The 22,987-nt window shown below is 35.6% G+C and overlaps 4 protein-coding genes and 1 long non-coding RNA gene across 11 annotated transcripts in view; 1 reads left to right on the forward strand and 4 right to left on the reverse strand.

Annotated features, from left to right (window-relative positions):
• The window catches only part of LOC104746437 (ethylene-responsive transcription factor 7-like), a 5,000-nt gene extending 1,225 nt beyond the window's left edge, over positions 1-3,775 (reverse strand). The window contains exon 1 of one of the 3 annotated variants that reach the window (XM_019236885.1): positions 3,511-3,774. In XM_019236885.1, the coding sequence (XP_019092430.1) occupies positions 3,511-3,614 (104 nt within the window). In that variant the 5' untranslated portion in view covers positions 3,615-3,774. Of the gene's footprint in view, positions 1-1,695 lie in introns of those variants that run through there. The other 2 variants (XM_019236884.1, XM_010467912.2) reach the window with 2 other exon arrangements.
• LOC104746439 (protein TRIGALACTOSYLDIACYLGLYCEROL 2, chloroplastic) lies at positions 4,396-7,035 on the reverse strand. Of its 4 annotated transcripts, none has more exons than XR_760868.2 (7): positions 6,876-7,035; positions 6,183-6,765; positions 5,755-6,084; positions 5,496-5,611; positions 4,880-4,970; positions 4,618-4,777; positions 4,396-4,483 (listed from the first exon to the last, which is right to left on the reverse strand). XR_760868.2 is itself a non-coding variant. In XM_010467915.2 (6 exons), the coding sequence occupies exons 2-6, from the start codon at positions 6,711-6,713 to the stop codon at positions 4,685-4,687; spliced, it is 1,161 nt and encodes a 386-aa protein (XP_010466217.1). In that variant the 5' UTR covers positions 6,714-6,765; positions 6,876-7,035; the 3' UTR covers positions 4,545-4,684. The 4 variants fall into 4 exon arrangements, 2 of the variants coding, with proteins under 2 accessions (XP_010466217.1, XP_010466218.1); XR_760869.2 differs by having other exon boundaries at positions 4,406-4,422; XM_010467915.2 differs by lacking the exon at positions 4,396-4,483 and having other exon boundaries at positions 4,545-4,777.
• Positions 7,181-10,084, reverse strand: LOC104746440 (aspartate carbamoyltransferase, chloroplastic). 2 transcript variants are annotated; one of them, XM_010467917.1, is made up of 6 exons: positions 9,653-10,084; positions 8,487-9,073; positions 8,251-8,390; positions 7,980-8,153; positions 7,632-7,868; positions 7,181-7,548 (listed from the first exon to the last, which is right to left on the reverse strand). In XM_010467917.1, exons 2-6 carry the CDS (start codon positions 9,016-9,018, stop codon positions 7,441-7,443), a joined length of 1,191 nt encoding a protein of 396 aa, XP_010466219.1. In that variant the 5' UTR covers positions 9,019-9,073; positions 9,653-10,084; the 3' UTR covers positions 7,181-7,440. The 2 variants fall into 2 exon arrangements, with proteins under 2 accessions (XP_010466219.1, XP_010466220.1); XM_010467918.1 differs by having other exon boundaries at positions 8,487-9,076.
• Positions 10,216-10,792, reverse strand: LOC104746441. Its single transcript, XM_010467919.1, has one exon. The coding sequence runs from the start codon at positions 10,746-10,748 to the stop codon at positions 10,404-10,406; it is 345 nt and encodes a 114-aa protein (XP_010466221.1). The 5' UTR covers positions 10,749-10,792; the 3' UTR covers positions 10,216-10,403.
• Positions 18,018-19,849, forward strand: LOC104746442. Its single transcript, XR_760870.2, has 3 exons — positions 18,018-18,435; positions 18,727-18,866; positions 19,228-19,849. It is a non-coding gene; the product is annotated as an uncharacterized LOC104746442 (long non-coding RNA).

The following is a 22,987-nucleotide window of genomic DNA, read 5'->3' on the forward strand; positions in this document are numbered from 1 at the left end:
GGATTGATAGTTGAGTAATAATTGGTTTGCAACATTTGATTGCTTTTTCTGGTTTTTAAATGTTGTTATTTGTCCTAAATCGAAGAGAGTTTAATAATACTATATAAACAGGTAAATCACGTCTTTACACGTTTGAGTATTAGCCTTTAGCAACGTGTATTAACCCAGTTTGTTCTTATGTCTTTTGTTTATTCTCTCTAATAACTTGTGAAATTTCAAGATTGATCATTCTTTGTTAGCCCCCCACTAAATAAAGAGTTTTAAGAACTATCGAAGCACAGCTTTCCTGATTTGGTCAAACCTCAAAATATAATTCTTTCGTTGTCTTTCTTTTTCCTAACTTTTATTTTAATTCAAATATATGTATTGCAACGTAAGTTTTATTTAAACTCACTCGGCAAAACGGTAAGTCCACAAATCCCCTAATTTCTTAAACCGTAAGTAGAGACACAAGTTTTATGACTTCCTCAGTAAAGAAAGAAACAAAATGCAAAGTGAGGGGCTTAATCCAAAGTGGTACTCTTGTGAATTGTGAATACCTAGTAGTAGATAGGTCACTTGGTCGAGAAGTTGTCTTCCAAAGGAGGTTGTCTTCTCTGAATCTGGATTCAACTCTTTGCTTACAAAGAATTTAAAGAAAAGTCTCGAATGAAATTGTATATGAGTTTTGGTAAATAACATCTCGAAATATTATCTAACATTTTAAGCTGTTTAGGAGAGTGAAAACAGCCCGGAAAGGTTAGAAATCTGTTATGTTTTGAAGATAATCAACAATTAATTTAGTTGAAGATAGTATATTGTTATAAATTTGTTGGTTTAATTGATTATTTGTTGTTCCTTCTTCTTGTTTTTAGATTTTCAGTTATTTTCTCCGCTACTGAAAAAAAGAAAATGGTATAAACTTAAACTTAACATTGTTACCACACAAAGATTTTTTTGTTACGATAGTGTTATAGTGTATAAGTTTTTGTTTTAATTTCTGTTAGCATCATATTGGATCTATAAAATTTCCCCGTAAAAGATAAGAGTTACATATATTAGAAAATACCTAATTAAATTTTACTTTGTATGTTTGGAAAAAAATAGAACAAGACTTGCTAACTAGTGAACTTTTTTCTTCCGTAGATTGTAAATGTCACCACGCACTCCTGTTTACACTAGTGATAGCCAGGTGTTAGATATTTTAGAATACTCTCTAATCTTTATCCATTTGTCCAGTTAACCTGTAGCCATTTTGCCTTAATGATATCTAATTTATAACCATTTGCCTTGCTAATTCTAGATAATTATTTTTCTCCTCATTCAAAAATAACAATATCATCTAAGCCACATCCATTGTTTAGTTAATAAATCCATTTGTAATTTTGTATTAACAATTTTACATTCTTCATTTTCTCCTTAATTCTAGAATTATCTTCAATCCTGGGATTTTATTTTTGACTAGAATTAATAACGCATTTTGGGTTAATGGAAAGAAAATATCCAATAATAAATGACTATATAATAGATTAGAGTAATCTGTCCCATTATATCTAGTCTACTCCGCGGAGAGCATAATAATTTTGCAGGTTTGGTCCACTAGAAAATACGGTCTTATAAATTTCAACCAAGAATTCTTAAAACATCATTTTCATCTGTTTAGTGCTGAAACACTAGAAATTTAAATTTACACTTGCATAAAATTAGAAGATAAAATCTCAAACTGGAATTCGAACCGAAAAGGCAAAGCTACTTGAGATCAGTTTGGTCATAAAATATTTACAGTAAAGAACAAGACATTGCTTTTGACTTTCCACTTCACCTTCAAAGCCTACCTCAAAACGGTAAAAAAAGCTCGGTTTTGCTTCAGACACAAAGATTCACTGTCTGAATCCGTGGCAGAGAAGCAAAGTAGATACCAAATTTGGGACAACTCTCTCTACCAAAACAAAAAAATACAAATCAAAATGGTCAAACACACAACGAATTCTTCCACCCAACCAACAGCTCTTAAAGATCAAAACAATCATCTCAGCCACCGAACTTTAACCTAAAGTTTTGATATTTGGTCATTGAGCTTTATCGATCACCCAAATCACTCACCGCCCATTGTATCAACAAAATCCAAATATCGATTGGCTTACACGAAAGGGAGAGCCTCTATAAACAGATGAACGAAAACTCCAGTGTTAACAATGACAATCAAGTATTCCAACTTCCTTCTTCGAATCACCCAACTAGACAGCAAAGTAGCTCCACGCTCTTACTTGCTTCCATGTCAGAGCCAAACTCGGCAGTCACAAGAAGCAGCAATAAAAAGCTCTACTTGTTGAACAAAAGAAACCCTGAATTTACCAAAGATCAAACCAAAGAGACAAAAGACAAACAAATATTTTGTGCCGTCTGTGTGGTCCTGTCACATATAATTGTCTAAAATGCAGCTTCCTCCTACTCACACAGATCTCTATGAAGAAGTAGAAATCTAAAAAAATTGAAATCAGCTTCAGAATGTTGTTACATGTAACAAAAGGGTTGGATCTTTTTTATAAGAAACAGATAACAATGAAACCCCAGATCTTGTTCTTACAGTAAACAGATCTTATCACAATCAATCTCTCTCTTTTTTTCAATAATCATCATCATCCTCGTTGATGATAAAAATCATCACGCTCAATCTTTTTTTTTTTTTTTTTTTTTTTCAATTATTTTCCCTTCTTCTTTTTATTTTCTTTCAATACGAGATCAAAGGAAAATGAAAAAAGGAAAAAAAAAAACAGAGCATAATTTGTTTTTTTTTGTTTTCGGTTGTATGTAAGTAAATCAACGGATCTTGTTGTTTTTTGTATTTGTGTTACCGATAATAATAAAAATCAAAGACGTAGATCGGTACAGTGAAGATCATCCGTGGCGCCAGCGAATAAGTCAACGCCATCCAACGGCGGGAAATTAAGATCAAACTGAAACGGCGGTTTCCGGCGGGAAGACGAAGATGCGATATCGTCACCGTCGTCGATAACAGACGAAGACGAATCGCAGTCGCTGTGACAATCCTCCGGAGCCACCGGTGGAGTCCTCGGATACCTCTTCTTAATCGCGTGCAACGGTTTCGCCACCGACGAAGAAGCCGCCGCCTCCGCCATCGGTCTCGGTCCGCTACAAGATTTGACGGTGCTGCTCATGCTGCTACTCGCCGGCCGGCTGATCATCTGCTGCTGCTGCTGCTGGTCCTGGAAATTACCTCCGCCGTATAACCGATGGTCCATAAACGGATCGATCTGGTTCTGATTCGCCGCGGCGGCAGCAGCAGAGCATAGATTCTGATTCCGATTCTGATTCTGGTTCTGGTGGTGGTAGTTAATAGGTTGGAGAGGAGAAGAAGGAGAGCAGTCGATCGGGAAATTGGTTTTGGCCTTTGGACCACGGAGGTTGCGAGCGGCGGCATCGTAAGCGCGTGCGGCTTCCTCGGCGGAATCGAAAGTACCGAGCCAGACACGAGATTTTTTTAATGGATCACGGATCTCGGCGGCGAATCTACCCCAAGGTCTCTTCCTAACGCCTCTATACCTCGGCTCCTTGACAGATCCAACAGGAAGAAGGGCGGGTCCAACGACGGAAGAGCCTCTCCCTTTCCTCATGGAGAAGATTGAAGAAAGATATGTAAGGATAACACCAGAAGTAATGTGATGGTTGAAGAGATCTGTGTGTGTTTGTGTGAAGAAGAAAATGTTAGAAAATATGAGGAAAGATGAGGAAGAAGAAGATGAAAGGAACCAAAGGGGTAGCGATTGGAATACTCAATTTTTAAAAAATAAAAAAAACACTCTTTTCAAAAAAAAAATATTTTACTCAAAGAATTTTATTGTAATAATAATTAATTTATGGTTGGAAAAGCTTTTTCGTTATTTTTTTTAATTTTTTCGATTTTTTTCTCTACTACTACCTTCACGCCCCGTCCCACACAAGACCGACCAATTCGTTTTTTTTTAATAATTTATTTATCGTAGAGCATTTATCTTAACTTGGATTCTTTTTTTTTTTCTTTTTTTTTTGCTTTAAACTTTTTATTCGATATACTGTTTGTGTGGAAAATTCAGAAAAACAAAATTGAGAAAATCTAAAAAAGAGTTCACAAGAGAGAGATGATGTCTCGAAATGCGAAGAAAGTAAAAGAGGGTAAGCACTTGCACTCTCTGTCCTGACCCCTGACCACAATCTATTTTTATAATAAAATCTTATTGAGTCTCTCACTTATTTCTTTATTATTATTTTTTTAAAAATCAACTAAAAAAGACCAAACTAGTCCCAACTTGTAATGACCATAAACACCCTCCAATATATAAATTTTTTAAATTTCATTTCGTTTAATAATACTCCATCCATTTCGAAATAATGCAAGTGAGGGGGTGAGGTGAGGTTTCTTCTCCTCTGCCTTTGAGAGAGACCCTACACGAAAACGAGACGCGCTTATCGTCATCGACGTCCGTCTCCGTGTTAAAAGTAAATGCTGTTGAGGAAACGCATTAATTGGGAGAGGAGATAAAAGAAACACTCATCTCGTTCGTATAAAAAAACTGAATTTGTGTCTCTTCATTAATAAGAAAAACCCCAATTCAAAACCAAAACAATCAATAATAATACCTCTAAAAAGAACCAAGAACAAACACATCTTGCTAAAATCTCTTGAGTTGGTTTCTCTCCAGGCTCATCATAATAGCCTGCTGAGGGATTTGATGAGTAGTTTTAGGTTTTTTCTTGTGGCTTCATCCCCTGTGAACCCCAGAATATCTGAGCTTATGCTCTACAATCAAGAATCAAGAAACCATAAGTCTTTTGTTAACATTTTATTCTTTTAACCTTTCAAAGCCTTAAGTGTTTGTATGATAACAAGAATAAAGTTTACCTCGACGTTCTTCAAAGTGTAAACCAGAGTGTAGATTGACTTCTGAATGAGTTCTGTATTCTCTGGTGTCATAATCGATGCGTTCACCTTTCTGCAATGTAACCACCAAACACAAAAGAAATTTAAACTTTGCTCTGTCTACCGTAAGAACATTATAATCACATAGGTTATCTCAGTTAACCATATGTATGTATGTAAACGAGCTTTTACATAGATGTGGTCCAGGAACATACATTTAAGTGATACAAACAGCAGACTTTGTCTCAGAAGATAAGTTATAGAGGCAGACAAGATGATCGATTATCGAAACAATTAAAAAACAATAGCGGAAAGATTGAAAAGCAGTGGTGAGCAAAGCAAAGCAGTTGATTTAACATGGAACCCATAAGATAAGGCTCATTTATGCATAAATATGTATACGTTTCTAAAAGCAGCTCTTGTTTAGAAACTAGTCCACAAATAGAGTATTGAAGCCACATAATAATTAAATGGAAGTTAGAGTGTTACTATCATATGGTCTGTTTCCAACATGAGGCAGAAATAGTTTAGCATTTGCACTATGGAATTCAAAACACTCATAACGATATGCCAAGATTGTTACAATCAGAGCTAGTACCTCAAATCGTTAGAAGCTTGGGTAAGGCTTCGAGTAAGACACTCAACTTCCTTGAGCAAGCCGCTATCACGAAACTCAGAGAGCAAAGGTTGAGCATCTTCAGCCATGGCTTGAATCTGTGACATCACTACATCAAAACCCAACGCTTAAGCATGAGAATACATTTTTTTTTTTTCCAATCTAGAAATCACCTATCAACTCTTTTTAAAGAATACTGCAAACAAGATCTAACAAAGGCCACCAAAATTACTCATATCACCTTTATGAGCAATGGTTTTGCTTCCTCAATAACTGAAGCCGCTCTCTCAGCAAGAGAATACGTATTGGCAACACCAATGGCCTCTACTTCGCGTCCAATACGAGTGAAAATACCAACTAATTCATCTAAACTTACTCCTTGCTCTCCTTTAATCTTCTGCCTATCACAAACGATCAGACCTTCTACACCACATTCAGGATGCAGAGGTCCAACAGAAGGTTCTGGTATCGGATTCCTAGGCATAATGTCGATCATGGTTTCCATTAGAAGACCAGACTGATTGACCTCAACCAGTGAATTCTTTGGGATAATAATCTTATCATCTTCAATCTACAAAAAGATGATGACAAGAGAGCCTAACTCAAAAAAAACAAATAGAACCAAAAAGAAACTGTCAAAACCAGATCAAAGCACCAAAATCATCATACCTCAGCAACAGCTTCAATGTTCTTCAAGGAAGGATTAACACGGATCACAGTACCAACAGTAACCCCACGGATTCTAACAGGTGTTCCAGTACAAATACCAGAGGCATGACTAAGCTCAAAGACAGTCTGATATTTCCTAAACTTGGACCGCATTTGAAAACCACGCAACCAAGCCCAGCTAAGAGCAAGAAGTGTAGCTCCAGAGACAATAAACAAACCAACCCCACCTTCCCAAACACTTCTCTTACCAAAACCAAAATCACTCAAAGGCTTTAAAGTCTGTTTCCATATATTCCTAGGCACATCCAAAACAACAGTGAGCGGACTCTTCCCTCCTTCACCAGACGATGGTTGACTTTGACCATGAGCAGCGTCGGAATTGGATGCAGCAGCTCTTACAACTAAATGCTTAGTTCTAGGTTTCTTCGGTGGGAGATAAGGAAGCCCATTGGGTGAAGCTCGAGGGCAAACAATCATGGACGATGATGGCATTAGTGATGATTGAACTTGAATTGCCGGATTCCCAATCATCTTCCCAAAATTGAATTCAAAAAAATGCAAGTTCCAATTTTTTTTCCCCGAGCTGCAATTTAGAAAAGAGAAAGAACCATGTGAATTGCGTGAAGCTTCTACTTAACCAATCGAATTAGGAGTCGAAATTAGGGTTTTTGAGAGTAATAGAGAATACTATACCTGGGCTCGAAGCTTACGAAAGAACTGGTTCCTTGAATCTGAGAATAGCTTTGTGTTTGTTGCTGGGATTTAGAGAAAAGACGGAAAAATCAAATTCCCATGTGTTTTTATTAATCATAATTTCATTAAATTAAATCACCTAATTTCTCATTCCCAAGCCAATTTGAAAGGAAGCGAGGGCATTTTCGTCATAATCAGGAAAAATTAATATTACAGTGAAAGTGAATGTCTCTCTCTTCTTCCCTGTATGCTTTTGGCTCTTTGGAGAAGTGGTAGGCCATCTTGTTGTGTTTGACCGCAGAATGTGAAAAATATTAGCTCAAAATCAAATTATTCATTAAAGTTCAACAACTCTTCCTCTTCAAATCAGTCTTTTGACCAAACAAACCAACAGCTTTTTTTTTTACTATTCTTTTTGAGTAACATCAAGAACAGACACACAAAGATCACTGTGTTTCGGAATTTTATTATTGCGAGCTGATGCCACTGTCTCTCCTCTGTCACAGGCTTGAGATTCCAGACCATCCTTCATTAACGGGATTTCTACCTCCTAGACGACCATCCCTCACCAACCGATAAGCAGTAGCTTCAGAAGTGCCATTCTAATGAACAAGCCGTTCTTTGCTTGTCTGAAGTAGGCAGCTCTTGGATCAGCGTCAACATCTGCAGTGATCTACACATGAAGGATTTACAAAGAGTGAGGATTATTGTGTCAAGGTACAATAGATGAAAACTATGAGGGTTTTGTTAACTTACTTCATCCAATCTCGGTAAGGGATGCATGATAATAGATTTTTTCTGCATCACTCCTAAGAGATCCTTGTCTACTATATACTTCCCACGAGCTGCTTCGTAAAGGTCAAGCCTTTCTCCAAACCGCTCTCTTTGGATTCGGGTTTGGTAAACTACATCACACTTGGATGCTACTTCCATTAAATTAGAACTTTCTTCCCATTCAACCCCGTTCGATGTCAAATATTCTTTTATATCATCCTACCATTATAAAACAGACATGTTTTTGAAGACGATAAGCAACAAACGCAATGATGTCCTAGAGTAAATTAAATCAACGTCTTCAGGGCTGACAAGTTTAGTAATACTAACCTTCATCTTAACAATTTCAGGGGAAACAAAGTAGATCTTCACGTCTTTAAACTTGGCAAGCAAGTATGCAAGCGACCTGACAGTCCTCCCATTGGCAAGATCTCCAACTAAGGCTACACTGATGCCATCTAGTTTTCCAATTTCACTTTGAATGGTATAAACGTCCAAGAGAGCCTTAACAACAGCGACAATACCAGACATAAGAAACAAGGATGTGCAGTAGTGATTGTTTAAGACAACTAAAACGCTAAAGGTTAAGAAGACAACACACCTGAGTAGGATGCTCTCCAGGACCATCACCTGCATTAATGACAGGTATATTGGCAGTAGCTGCAGCTTTTCTAGCAGCACCACTTTCAAAATGCCGCATCACGATTATATCTGTATAGCCCTCCACTGTTCTTATAGTGTCTGAAAAGTGCTCCAAAAAGTTTTCGTAAATAATCTAACACAATCGACATGTCACACCAACAACAACAACAAGATATTTGCTGACAAAGTGGATACCTTCAAGTGTTTCCCCTTTAGCTGCAGACGAAAACTCTCTGGCATTCTCAGTAGTTAAGACTTCACCTCCAAGGCGTTTCATGGCAGATTCAAAAGAGAGCCTGGTACGGGTAGAAGGCTCATAGAAGAGAGTAGCCATTAAGTAACCCTTGAGTATTTCACTTTGAGTAGAGCTTTTTTCAATCTTTTCCATTTCGCGAGCAACATCAAATATAGCGCTTAGCATCTCCCTATCAAACTGTTGCCCTTCAATCACATCACTAAGTTGAAATTTCTTCCCAGCCGTAAAACATTCCCTTGTCTCAACTTGCATAGCATGACACCTAATTCCTTGGATTGGAGCAACATTTCGGGTCAGATTCCAAGTAGCATTTTTCTTAGAGGCAGGAGGAAATGAAGTCAAACAAATCTTTGAGCTTTCAAAAGGACTAGAGAGATTGCTTGGGAACTCAGAGCTGCAGGCTAATGCTGCTTTAGGAAACACTGAGGCACCGCAAAGTGTGGCTGAAGTAAGTGATGATGGGATAGCCATTCTGGGAGGATGCTAAGTTCGTTGATGGGAGGTACTGAGTTACAACTTCTAGAACCTGCTAGAATAACATACAAACGATTAAACAATGCGGTTAGTTTAAGAAGAAGCGAAAACTTCAGAAGCTAACTTTTCCATACTACTCGGAAAAAAGGAGCTTCAAATTACAAAAAGAACAAACAGTGAACATGACTACAAGTATCCACACACCATCCAGTAGGTGCAACCCAACTTTACATGCTGCGGATAATATTGGTAACTGATCTTACAAATAATTTTACAGGAACCTACCAAAAACTTGAAACCATGGAGAAGAAAAAAAAAAAAAAAAAAAAGTAACAGGGAAAGAAGACACTGATCAATGATTGTATATTATGGACATAACAAATCATGCTTTCACACAAGCAGTAGCCAAAAAGAAATTTCAAGTTTGATAGAGGGCGAATCAAAACCATGCTTATTCTATCGTAATTAGCCTTAATCTCAATCACACAAGCAAAAAGAAAGAATGAATTTTGAGAAATAATGTGATGTCTCATATTCCCTTGTAATCTAATTATCATAAACCCGAAACGATAACAAAATTCAATTCCAATCAATCGTATATCTCAATAGAAGAAAAAAAAAACACACTCACACACACAAAGTGATGCGATGAGTTTCAAAGCCTGCACAAAAGAGCAATTGATTGGAGTAGAGCAGTCAAATGATGCAGAGTCTGGCTGGTCGAGATGTAACGCTGGTTGAGAGACCGACAGCGAAATAAAATAAGCTTAGCCTTAATCAGCTCCTAATATCGGGGAATTATCAACGGGGAACGGACGCGGCGGCCGGAGTAACGTAGGGTTTTAGTAAGGAAAGCTATGATGACGTTTTGGAATTAATTAACGGAGGGAAAAAGAAAAAGAAAAACGCTTTGGGAAAAAAAAAATCATTAGTTATTAAATGCACTTTTTCTAATAAAGTGAATAAATTAATAATAGCTGACAATTTGGGCTTAGAAGGCCCATAATAAATTTGATCTAGACCAAACCATACTCTGTTTCTTGATCACTCTGTATCAGTTAATTCACTCATTTGCTGGATCTTGATTCTTCATCTCGCTTTAAAAATCTCTTTTGCTGCCTTCAGGTGGCTTGCTTTTGTCGAGTGATTTCAATTTATGAAAATTTTGCAGCTAATCAAGTAGTAGTCTTGGTATGAGCGACAAGCTTTTGATTCTGATTTATGCTTATATGTACAATCTAACAAGCAAAAGAAGAAAAGTGTTATGAGTAGTACCCCAAAAAAACAACAACCAAACTTTACATTAAAGTCATAACTCATAACCCTAATAACACGTGACGAAACACCTAAGAATATATACAACGTCTGAAACATGATCCCAATTAATTAGCTTCTGGTATGCTCTGCAGAACTGGTGTCCATAATCCTTGCTGATTGCCTTCTTCGTCGTAACCACCACGATTGATCTGGCTCGGACAAGAGAAGTCATGGACGTTGACTTTATTCAGTAAATCTTGAAGCTGCTTCTTGGTGAGCCTAATCTTGATCATCTCATGAACATCAGATGGGTCAGAGGATTTACAGTCTCGTGTAACAATCACTTTTTGATGAGCCTCCTCTCTAGAAGTACTTTTAGAGCCATGATGATGATGATATTCAGGGATGAATTCATCCCAGTCTTCACCAGCCCAGTGCATTTCTGATTCGTGCCTTAAACAATTCCCCATTTAATTCTTTTTTGTTTTCTTGTTTGTCTTCAAGACGTAGTTGTAAAGCTTGTTTATATATATGCGTAGGTAGAAGCTGGTGAGATATTAAAATCATAAGAGCGAAGATAAGAACATATACAATATGCCACGTCGGATTTCAGAGTACTTTTATCCTACGTGGACATGTGTTTGTTGAACTCACCGTCACCAGCTTTTGTCCTTCTTCATTTTGGCGCTTCATCCACTGATCCACGTGTCCTTATTGGCTCGTCAGCTCGGCTTAGATATTTTTTGCTGATTATTATTTTATGTATGCCGGTGAAAATGCAAATATCGTCATGAGATGATACACAAAGAAAGAAGAACTATAATATTAGTATATCGTGACGTCAAACAAAAACAGAAAGGAAATAAACACGAAAGTTACAAACATGTAAAGCATGAGAGAATGAGAAGTTGTTTTGTTCGAACCTAACTCTTGTAATGTATCTAAAACTATGGTAACTACTTCTACTTGTGTAAAAGTTTTCGATCGACCATCAAGGTCTAAAAAGCAAAACAAAAATGTATTAATATGTAATTTTACAAACAATCATCCCCATATAAAAATATCAATCTAACATAACACTTCAACATCTAAAATTATTTGTTAAAAAGTAGTCACAACAAAACATTTTCTCAGCTTATTTTAGTCAACCACTATGTGTTTGATTATACTATAAATTTGGGATGAAGCCGAGCTAGGAGGAAGCAGCCGAGGGAAGAGTGAAGTGTGAACACGGAAATTGGAGAGGTATCTTCAAGGTGTGAACACAACCAAAGGGAACAGAATCTCTGATCATAAAGATGCCCCCACCCCCAGTTTTTTATTACTCGATTAGACCATATCATGTTGATCACACTCACGTCTCCCACCTTTTCCATACAAATTTTAATTGCCATCACCTTCTTATGTTTTCTTGGTCTTTTTCTTTAAAAAAGTTTTTAAATAGTTAGAAAGTTTTGAGAATACATGTCTTATTTATTTTTATCACTTCAGTTATATAAGTTAAACAGTTTGCATTTGTTAGTTATGATACCATTAAAAATCACAACTCAACTCATGTTTATTTGTTTGTCTATTAATCATTTACCGTTTTTGGCATAGTTTGTTTGTTCTACTATCATCATCCGATCTTAACATCAATTACCCAATTTACTACCCCTACAAATACCTTTATCTATATTCAAATGTAACTCAACAACTAATATATACCATTATTATTCATATAAGTCAAAACCCTGAGGTTGGTGCTACATCAGATTATCCCACTACTACTAGCATTTTTATTTAGTATCGATCACTTGGCCCATAGACACGATTTATAATTGAAACTGATCTGTATTGCATTGGTTGATCATCGATCAATCTCTCTCACTAGAACTGTTAAATGGGCTGACCATAGACCATTGGGCGTGTCCACTTGGTCTTTTTTTTTTTATGGGCGAAACTTGGACAAGCCCAAGTGGTCCATGGTCCGAAATGTGTCCAAACCCAAAAGGACCATGTCCAGATGGTCCTACCCATGGACAGTCCAATTTTATTTTTGTAGTTTTTTATTTATAATGTATGAGTTTTATTTCTGTTATTTTTTTTGTATGAAAACTGAGTTTTATTTTTGTTATTTTTCACTTATAAAATCTGAGTTTTATTTTTGTTATTTTTTTAATAAAATCTGAATTTTATTTTTGCTATTTTCACTTATAAAATCTACTAAATTTGGTTGTATTGTTCTTTATTTTTGTTATTTTGTTGTTTTCTCTTATAAAATCTGAATTTTATTTTGTTGTTTTCCCTTATAAAATCTGAATTTTATTTTGTTGTTTTCTCTTATTTTATCTATTTTTCAAAGTTCTCTCTTATAAAATATTATAAATTAATATCTAAAAGGAAGACAATAACACAATTTGATGTTTAATTAACTCCATAAAAAAAGACAATACATAAGCAAAGTTGATGAAACAAATTCCCCAAACAGAAGATTAAAAAGAATTGAACCAACACACACAAAAGATTAAGTCATTTTCACCATTACACTGCAATAATAGTCCCTTCCTCCTCAACATATTGAAACTCATCACCTAAAATATCAAAAAAAATATTTGTTAGTAAAATCACCTACATATTACAATATGCAAATACTATGTAGAACCAAATCACTTACCAAGTTCTTCAAAACCCCGAAACCAATTCCTTGCACAAATCAGAGCTTGCACATTGGAGGGTAAAAGGCAGCTTATATATTTGTTAAGTACTCGACTCCCTATGCTAAAGGCGGATTCAGAAGCAACAGTTGTAAGAGGTATACTAAGAACATCACAAGCCATTAAGGCTAACTCCTTAAAACGACTTGAATTGTCTTTCCAATATGAGAGCAGATCCAAACTTCTAAACTGAACCATATCTAACCCTGTCTCCTCTAGATATGTATCTAGAGGAGATTTTCCATTACCTCCATTCTTTTGTGAAAAGTAAGTATAAAATCCCTGACATAAGAATCAACAACAAGCGCAAAGTAAGTCACAGTTTTACATTCAAATCAAAGAATCAACAATGAGAGAAAAATAGACTTACATCATATCCAAATGGAACGTTCCTTCTTGAAACTTGTGATGTGGAAGCAACATTGCTTGTGTCCTTCTTATAAGCTCCAAAGAGTTGATCCATTTTTTTACGCACATGAGCCAACTTTGACTTGGTGGTAGACGGATCCAAGATATTGTAACAAAATTCTAGAAATGCAAACTTCAATCTTGGATCAAGAACTGCCGCAATTGCAAATATGTCACTGTATTCTTCCCAATATTTCTCATATTTCTCATTCATATTCTCAACCATATCACAAATAACTGGATCACTAGAATCCTCATGATCTCTCAGCCAACATTTAATTGCCCACACTTGCATGAAATACAAGTTAGCTGTTGGATATGATGAACCAGAAATCATCTTTGTAAGCTCAGCAAAAGGTTGCAAAAGCTCACATATCAATTCTGCTCTCTCCCATTCCAAATCTGATGGCAAACTCTTATAGCTCTTATCAACCTCTGCAAGGTTGCATAAGGCATCCTTAAACTGTATTGCTCTAGACAGCATCAGATGAGTGGAGTTCCAACGAGTTGCAACATCTGAAATCAGACCTGCTTCAGTTTGAATTCCAACTGTTTCCATACAGTTTTGAAACATATTTTCTCTAGTCTCAGATGCCCTCACATACTTGACACTATCCCTAATCTTATCCAAAGCTCCACTAATCACATCCAAACCATCTTGCACAATCAAATTTAGTATGTGCGCTGAACACCTCACATGAAAAAATTCCCCATTGCAAACCAAATCTTTTTGTAGCTTTCTCTTCAAAATACCTTGCATGCTATCATTTGCAGAAGCGTTATCTACTGTTATAGTAAAAACTTTCTTCTCTATTCCCCAATCTTTCAACAACTCACTTATCTTCATTGCTATAGCTACACCCGTATGTGGAGGCGGGAAAGCACTAAAGGATATGATCTTTGTTTTCAAAACCCAATCCACATCAACATAGTGAGCTGTTAAGCAAATATAACCTTCAATGGTTAAAGCTCTCCAAAGATCAGTTGTCAAACAAATCCTACCCGGAACTCTACTTAAAACTGTCTTAAGCTTACTTTTCTCCATCTCAAAAATCTTGAAACAATCTGATGCTGCAGTATTTCTACTCCAAAACTCTATAGAAGGATTAGCATAAGTAAAAGCCTCCCTAATCTTTTCATATTCAACAAAGGAATATGGGAGATTATGCTGAATCAAAGCCACTGCAATTTTTTTCTCTAAAGACAACCATATCCAGCTTTCTATTAATGCTGGGTGTACTCCCAGGAGTCTTTGAACAAGATCGCATATGGCGATTCATGGTGTTAGTACCATTCCGACTCAAATTCAAACAATAATTTCTCTTACAATGTTTGCATGTAACATCATGTTTACTAGCCTTAGGTCCATCAACATATTTCTTTCCTAGTGTAAAGTTCTTCCAACACCTAGCATGACGTCTACTAGAAGGTTTTGAACTAGTACCTTGTTCAGTCCTAGAAGAAGCAGTTTCCGGAGGTACAATCTCATTCTCACCAAGAGCTGCTGGCGGCATATCTTCATCAGCCAAGTTATCTTCATCAGACAAGTTGTCTTCATCAGTCAAGCGTTCTTCATCAGCCAAGTTGTATTGATCAATCAAGTTTTGAGTATCCAAATCCATTATCCTGACCTGCGAAAACAAGATCATGTTATAGATTACACAATGACAGTCATCAACAGTAACAGTCATCAACAGTCCTGATTAAATCTTAGATTTAAACACAAAGAACCCTCACTTAGCTTATCATATTTATATACACAAGTAACTTGACCATGTCCGTCAATGCAACAACATCATTCACATCAGTACAAAGATCCTGACGAATCCCATCAGTACAAACAACCCCAATGGAAGTACGAACAGCCAAGACACAAAATAAAAGACTCGATGATGAACTCTTAAAAAACAGAGAGAGAATGATTACCAGAACAAGAGTGTTGGTACCAAAGTAAAGTCTAATGTTTCCCGTAGTAATGATGTTCAGCTTCAAACAATCCCAGCTTCAAACACCTGAATTACATGTTAAGCAATGCAAATTTCAGAAACAATGCTATATGAGAAAGATGAATGAAACAATCAGAAATTTGAAACACAAATTGTGGTGTCACATCAGAAATTCCAAATGTCACATCTTTTCCATAAGAAATTGAACACAAAAGGCATTTGAAACAAGAAACGAATGACCCATTAACCCAAATTCGATAGGAGTGAAGTGAAGAGAAGAAAAAGCAAGAAACATACTTGATCCCGTAGTAACGATGCTCAAGCGAAACAATCCCAGCGGCCAATGAACTAAACGGTGAGCTCTTCCCGTAGTAACGATGCTCAAGCGAAACAATCCCAGCGGCCAATGAACTAAACGGTGAGCTCTTCCCGTAGTAACGATGCTCAAGCCTCAAGCGAAACAATCTTCATAAGCGATGTATCAGAACAACAAACCGAAACACAAAAACGAAACCCATTATCAAAAATCGAAACTTATGAAGATTCAAGACATAAACCCATTTACTAAGAAGACCACTTGATTCATAAGCTCAAATCAAGTTAGTACCTTTGAAGAGGTACTTGGAGATCTCACGGCGATTCTTCTTTGACAGAGGAAGAGGCGACAGAGAAGGTGACTGCGTTTGTATCGACGAACACGAGAGAAGACGAAGAGAGTATCAATTTGTATCGACGAACACGAGAGAAGACTAAAAGAGAAGACGGAGGAAGAGAAAGAACCAGAAGAAGACATCGATTTTTCCTAACCCTAGATTTTTAGAGAGTTGGGCATGCCCAATGTCCACATGGTTTTGCCCATTTGGTCACGGGTCAAATTTGGTCTTTGGACCAATTGGACCATTTGATTATTGGGCGTGTCCATAGCCCGCCCGTAATAGTTTGGACTGGTCTCGACCATGGGCCGAGAGCCCAATTGACAGCTCTATCTCTCACCTCTTGTTTTTTTTTAAACGATCCGTAAACAAGTGATAGAATCTTGGTGTTCATACTTCTGTAGATGCGACCAAACTAATCATCTCAAATTTATTCTATCTGTTAATTTTTTTTTTTGTTATTTCAAAATTTTAAATAACACTATGTATCAGTACAATGGTCAATGGGTCGATCAATAAAATGTGTTTGATTTTCATTTTGTATGTGTTACACTTACACATTAGACAAACATCCCTTTATAATAAAATGGAAGTACACAACATTGTTATGGTAGACTTTATAATTTTAATAAATGATTACAAATAGGTTATACATAAATTATAAATTAATTCATATATTAATTGTAACAAATAAAACCTTAATTGTAACAGAAAATCTTAAACGGGTTAAATTGATAGTTCATGGATATTCTAAACTTTATTTTTGGAAGATCACGTATATAGTTCCAAATATCTAGAATAATAATATTACCAGTTTATTTTCCACAGATTGTATTGATAAACCACATCAATTAAAAAGTTATTAAAGGGGTAAAAATATACTCTCAATCGTAAAAAGAAAGAATAAAATCTCGCTAATTTAACAAGATTAATCGTAATCTTCGAGATCGTATTCAGAAATTAAAAATTAAACCTTAATGCTAGATTAGGACCGTGCTATAGCACGGGTTGGAACTTTTATTTATATTATAATTTTAGAATAAAATATAATTTATATGATTGATTTTAAAAGTTTTTAAGGTACTAATCTAGCATTAATCGTGATCTTCGGAATCGTATTTATTCTAAAATTATAATATAAATAAAAGAAATTTCAACCTGTGCTCTAGCACGGGTCATAATCTAGTATAGTATTAATATTTTCGGCTGCTATGTGATATAGAACCCTTCCACCATATATACTGTGTACTATTGTACAATCATTATATTCGAGCAAACATATTAAAGTGAGATTCTTTGTTTTAAAATGATTTCTATTGATTATGCGACTAAGTACCATCCGAAGACTTATTTCTTTAGTTGCGTTTAGAATTTTAAAATAAGATAAGAACAGTACTTCCTGCTGCAACTAAACTAGAGACGTAAATATACAAATGTTACGTACACAACTATATATACGACGTGTACACGAGACTTGTAGCTCTCTCATTTTTGTCGCCAAATTTATAAGGAATCGAGGGGATCAATAAGTTATAAACTTCTATCATAAAAGCTCTATGACATGTACGTACTCTATATACATGTATGTAATGAGCAATATAATAGCCAAGCTAGCATATATATATATATATATGATAGATAACTAATTATTAGTCATCGTCAATTTTACTGAATGCAAACGAGCTCACAGTGCAGAGCTAGCTAAAGTAACTTCAAAGGTGAAATAAAGAAGCTAAAGCCTAAAACTAGTAGAGCTGTTTTTCTTTTCAAAATTTTAAAGCAAAAGTAACATTTAACATTGCATTCAGAATAAAAAAAAAAAGAATGATACGTAGTGATTAATTCAAAGAATAATTAATTAAAGAGCTTACGCAACATGGATTAGGTGTGTTACAAATATATATATTGAAAGTATATAATCTTTGAGTTTGAGCTTTCTATAAATTCTTCTATAAACAAAACAGAAACTATATTAAAAAAAAAACATGCATACGATATACTCTTTTACTTACACATTTTACTTTTACAAATCGTGTTGTATAGTCTATAGATCAATTTTATATGTTCACTGTGACTGTGAGTAGTGATATCTTTATTACAAAATCAAATGATCGACTGAAAAAAAGAAACCCATAATTAGGTTTTGAACGCTAAAACATTTTTTTTTTTGGGTTATAATCTTAAATAATATATCCTCGTAGTCGTATGTATGGGTTTTATTGGGCTTTGATGCTCGAAAAAATCTGACCCCAAAAAAATTAAAAACAAAAAATCTAGACATGGGATGATTACGAGGACGATGATTGTAATAATCAGTGGCCGACTATACGGCAACCTGAACATGATGCTGCTTTAAGGAAACTCGCCGCTGGAGTGTGGCGATTGCAAGTCTCGGATGCTCCTGTTACCACCGACAGAGGTAAGAAGAGGAGCAGGGATGTGATAGGGTTTCAGGTACAACTTTTATTTTTTTGGGTTCCACATTCGAATTGCATGCTTTTAGTGGAACTATGGAAGTATCATAATCAAAGCAATCAAAAAATGTTTATGGGATAAGATTGCTGATGTTGCTTTAGCTTTGAATCAAAAGTATGAGAACATTTGGAGTGTGGTTTTAATTAGTTTAGTTGTCTTCGAAATGATTGTTTGCTCATATTTGCGGGTCTAAAATTGTTGATGTTTATTTATGATCTTATAGGAGGATCATCATATGGAATATAATACACTTGATTCTTTTTTCTTCAGGAAAGTGTTGGTCCTGCTGGACACTTGGGTCCTCTGTTTTATTATCACCATGATAAAAAGTATTCTGGCTTTCAAAGCAACAAATTAAGAGACGGTGATACTTCTGTCCCTGCAACAAAAGTGGATTCTTGTGTTATAAGGTGTGTTGAAACTTCTATGTGAAGATGATTATTTAATGCCAATTCAATTAGATGTAGAAGTGCTTCAAAATTACATATTTGCTTCATTCATGCCTAAGCCGGTTTATTATATAGCTAAATGTTGTGGTTGAGATGAAGTTTCTAAGAGTTCAGATTTGTTAGGTATGAGTATGATCATGCTGCCTAGCTTCAGGATAGTTGTTAATTTGTCCATATTAAGACATTGACACTTTGCAGATTTTTTTGGTTGGCTTTTCTTGTCTGAGTCCTCAAAGATCAATTTTCTGTAATTAATAGCTTCCGTCTAATCATCCATTTTTGGGTTTCTTGATCAGAAATTTTCTATTTCTTTCATTGTTAGCATGAGCCTTCAATTCCATTTCTATACGATGCAATGGAGGGGCAACAAAATGGGATCCCATAAGCTTGGATACAAGGGATGGTGTACACCAAATCTATAGCAATGCAAAGCAGATTAATCAAAAAGTGAATGCTGTTTCATTGGCTTCTTCTTTTGAGTTGAAACTCGAGAAAGCTCGTGCTTGCATTGAGAATGCTGAGAGTGAGAAGCGTTCTCAGAAAAAGAAGCTTCAGCAGTTCCTCAGGAAAGTTAGCCAGGAGAGGGCAGCTTGGCGCAGCAGGGAGCATGAGAAGGTCCGAGCAATCATTGAAGACATGAAAGCTGACATGGCCCGGGAAAAGAAATCGTCAATCTGAAACTAGTCAATGAGCTTGCAGATTCAAAGTTAGCCGTAAAGCGTTACATGCATGATTACCAACAGGAAAAGAAAGCAAGAAAGTTCAGCCATGTAAAGCAATGTATGTACATATCAGTTGACTTGTCTAGCTTCAGCCAGTTACCAAACTCTTGCTGGTTACCACTTACCAGGAACAAAGACCCAGTCAGTGGTGTTTGCTGTAATGAATTTTGTTCTTCTTTATAATCCAACTTGATGTTCCGTCAATAATATCTTATTTTATTACATTGTGTAATTATATAATTCGAAACTGTGAGGGGTATTGAACTTAACATTCTAACGGATTTTAAAGTATTCTTAAAATCCTTTGTTACTCAATTGAGGATTTTAAAAACTCTCATGAAATCTTATGTTATTCAACTAAGATTTATATAAAATCCTTTAAAATAATTCAGAATCTATTGTCATTCAATCAATAGTTTATAAAACCAACTTCAAATCTCTTGTTATTCAAAATATCACAACTTTTTTTAGAATGCTACTTTGAATGATTCTAGGAGACTTTTTTTTCCTTTTTAGTTGAAAAATAATTCTCTCAAAATCATACCCTTTAAGATAGAATTTTGAAGGATTTCATTAAAAAGATCCTCTAACCAAAAACAAGAGAGCTTCATACAAGAATTTTATATATATGGTATATATCGATCACCAGCTTTCTTCTCTCTGCACAATTATCTTCATACAAGTGTTCATCTCCGTCAAGATGAGTATTTTAAAAATCTGACCACTAATTTACTTTCCACGTTTGTATCATGAAATTCAATTAGAGCAACATGTGCATAGTTAGTATCACGTTTTTTGTTGATCTCCGCCAATGAGCTGTTTGTTTTTGTTTCTTAGAGCAACATGTTCATAGTTAATAATAATACTTGTTAAGATCTAGGATATATCATAACTCATATGAGTTTCTTTGGTTTCTAGGATATATTATAACACATACTCTGTTTTTGTTTTTGTTTATGTTTTTATTCTGGTCTAGATAGACTGTTCTTTCACAAATAAGCGATTAATAAAAATCTATAACAAAATATTTTAAAATCACATAAAGTTTACTAATAAAATCTCATAGAATCTCATAGAATCACATTTCATTCTCTAAAAAGAAAAATAAGAATAAATCTAAAACACAATCAAATCTCCTAAACATCTCCTAAATCTTACAAAATTCTAAAATAATCAAATCTTACAAAATCCTTAAAAAAACAAGTTGAATACCCCCCAATGTAGGATGCATTTTTCTATATTTTTACTTAAAATATATATATATATATCCCCTTTATAATAAAACGGAAGTACATAACATTGTTTTGGTAGATTTTCTAATTTTAATAAATGGTTACAAATAGGTTATACATAGATTATAAATTAATTAATATATTAATTGTAACAAATAAAATCTTAATTGTAACAGAAAATTTTAAACGAATTATTCCAAATTGATAGTTAATGGATATTCCAAACATTATTTTCGAAAGATCACGTATATGGTTCCAAATATCTAGAATCACAATATTACCAATTTATTTTCCACAGATTTTATTGATAAACTACATCAATAAAAATTTATTAAAGGGATAAAATATACTTTCAATCATAAAAAAAAAATCAAATCTCGCTAATTTAACAAGATTAATTGTGATCTTCGTGAACGTATTCAGAAATTAAAAATTAAACCTTAATGCTAGATTAGGACCGTGCTAGAGCACGGGTTAAAATTCCTTTTATTTATATTATAATTTTAGGGGATAAATATAATTTATATGATTGATTTTAAAAAATTTTAAGATGCTAATCTAGCATTAATCTTGATCTTCAGAATCATATTTTATTCTAAAATTATAATATAAATAAAATGAATTTCAAGCCGTGCTCTAGCACGGATACTAATCTAGTATATACTATTAATTGGGGAGCACAAATAAAGATAAAAAAAAAACAAAACATAATATATAACAACTTACCTACATAATTAAAAAAAAAATCCCTAAAACAATGGTAACACTTATTAAGGAAATAAATGATTAATTCTTATAATGGGTTTTAAAGATGGATAGTTAGATTTCGGAATATGCATTCAAAACACACAAACACTTAATTAATCCTGCCAATGGTCGGGGACGACTCTGGTTACCGAGCTTGATGGTGAACCACTTAATTAATCCTGTCACGAAGGATTGGCACTTGCCTACTCTAGAAGAGTTTCTGGATCCGGGGGATATACCGATTATTCGGCGTATGTCGGTCAGTAAGGTCCAGCAACGGGATCGGTTAGTATGGCATTTTACCAAGTCAGGGAAGTATACGGTTAAATCAGGTTATAGATTAGCCAGAGAACTGATGACGGAAGTCGAATACGGACCAACATGTATGGCCCTCAGGGCCCAGGTGTGGAAGCTGGATGTTCCCCCAAAGGTCCAACATTTTTTCTGGCAGATTGCGTCGGGCACCCTCCCAGTGCTCGAACGACTTGCGTATAGGGGTATCCGGTGTGATACACTCTGCAAACGGTGTGGGGCTGCACCAGAAACTATCAATCATGCTCTCTTTGAGTGCCCTCGCTCGCTCGATGTTTGGGAGTTGTCCCTAGTTTCGTTAGTCCCCGATGGCTTTCCATTTGCTTCAATTTATGCAAATTTAGACTTTATTTTTTGGCGGGCAGCCTCTCAGTCGGGGGATTCGGATGTAGCTAATCGTCTTCCTTGGATACTTTGGACATTATGGAAAGATAGGAATAAAAAAGTTTTTCAGGGGTTACAGGCCGAGCCGACGGAAATTCTACACCAGGCGAATAATGATAAATTACTATGGGAAGAAGCAAAATCCTATTCGGATAGGTATTTGCATACTACGCCTCTGGTGGAGGATAGGGGAGCGTTTCCTCGATGTCAGATTGATGGTTCTTGGAAAGGGTCAGATGCTATGCAGGGTCTAGGATGGTGGTGTTGTAGTGATGATGATGCGACTCTCCTTTTGGGAGCACGGAGTCAGAGATGCGGTCCTACATCCTTACATGCAGAGCTACAAGCCTTGATTTGGGCTATGGAGTCACTCTTGGCGGCTGGAGTTGGATGTCAAAGCTTTGAGACAGACTGTGCAGAATTGGTGGCGATGGTGCAGACGCCTGACGATTGGCCATCTTTTTCGAACCTGTTAGAGGAGTTTCTTGTGCTCAGACCATGCTTTTCCTCGTTCTCCCTGATCAGGATCTCTAGAGAGCTCAATGTAAGGGCAGATTGTCTAGCCCGTTCTTCAAGATTGCTTTCCTCTGAAATTTCCTTTGTAAACTCTTTTCCTCCGGTTTGGGCAACCAATCTTGGAGTTATTTTTTAATTTGATTAATGTTTGGTTGAAAAAAAAAAAAAA

Source organism: Camelina sativa, chromosome 15 (genome assembly GCF_000633955.1).
Source record: "Camelina sativa cultivar DH55 chromosome 15, Cs, whole genome shotgun sequence".
In the NCBI taxonomy this organism is placed as follows: domain Eukaryota; kingdom Viridiplantae; phylum Streptophyta; class Magnoliopsida; order Brassicales; family Brassicaceae; genus Camelina; species Camelina sativa.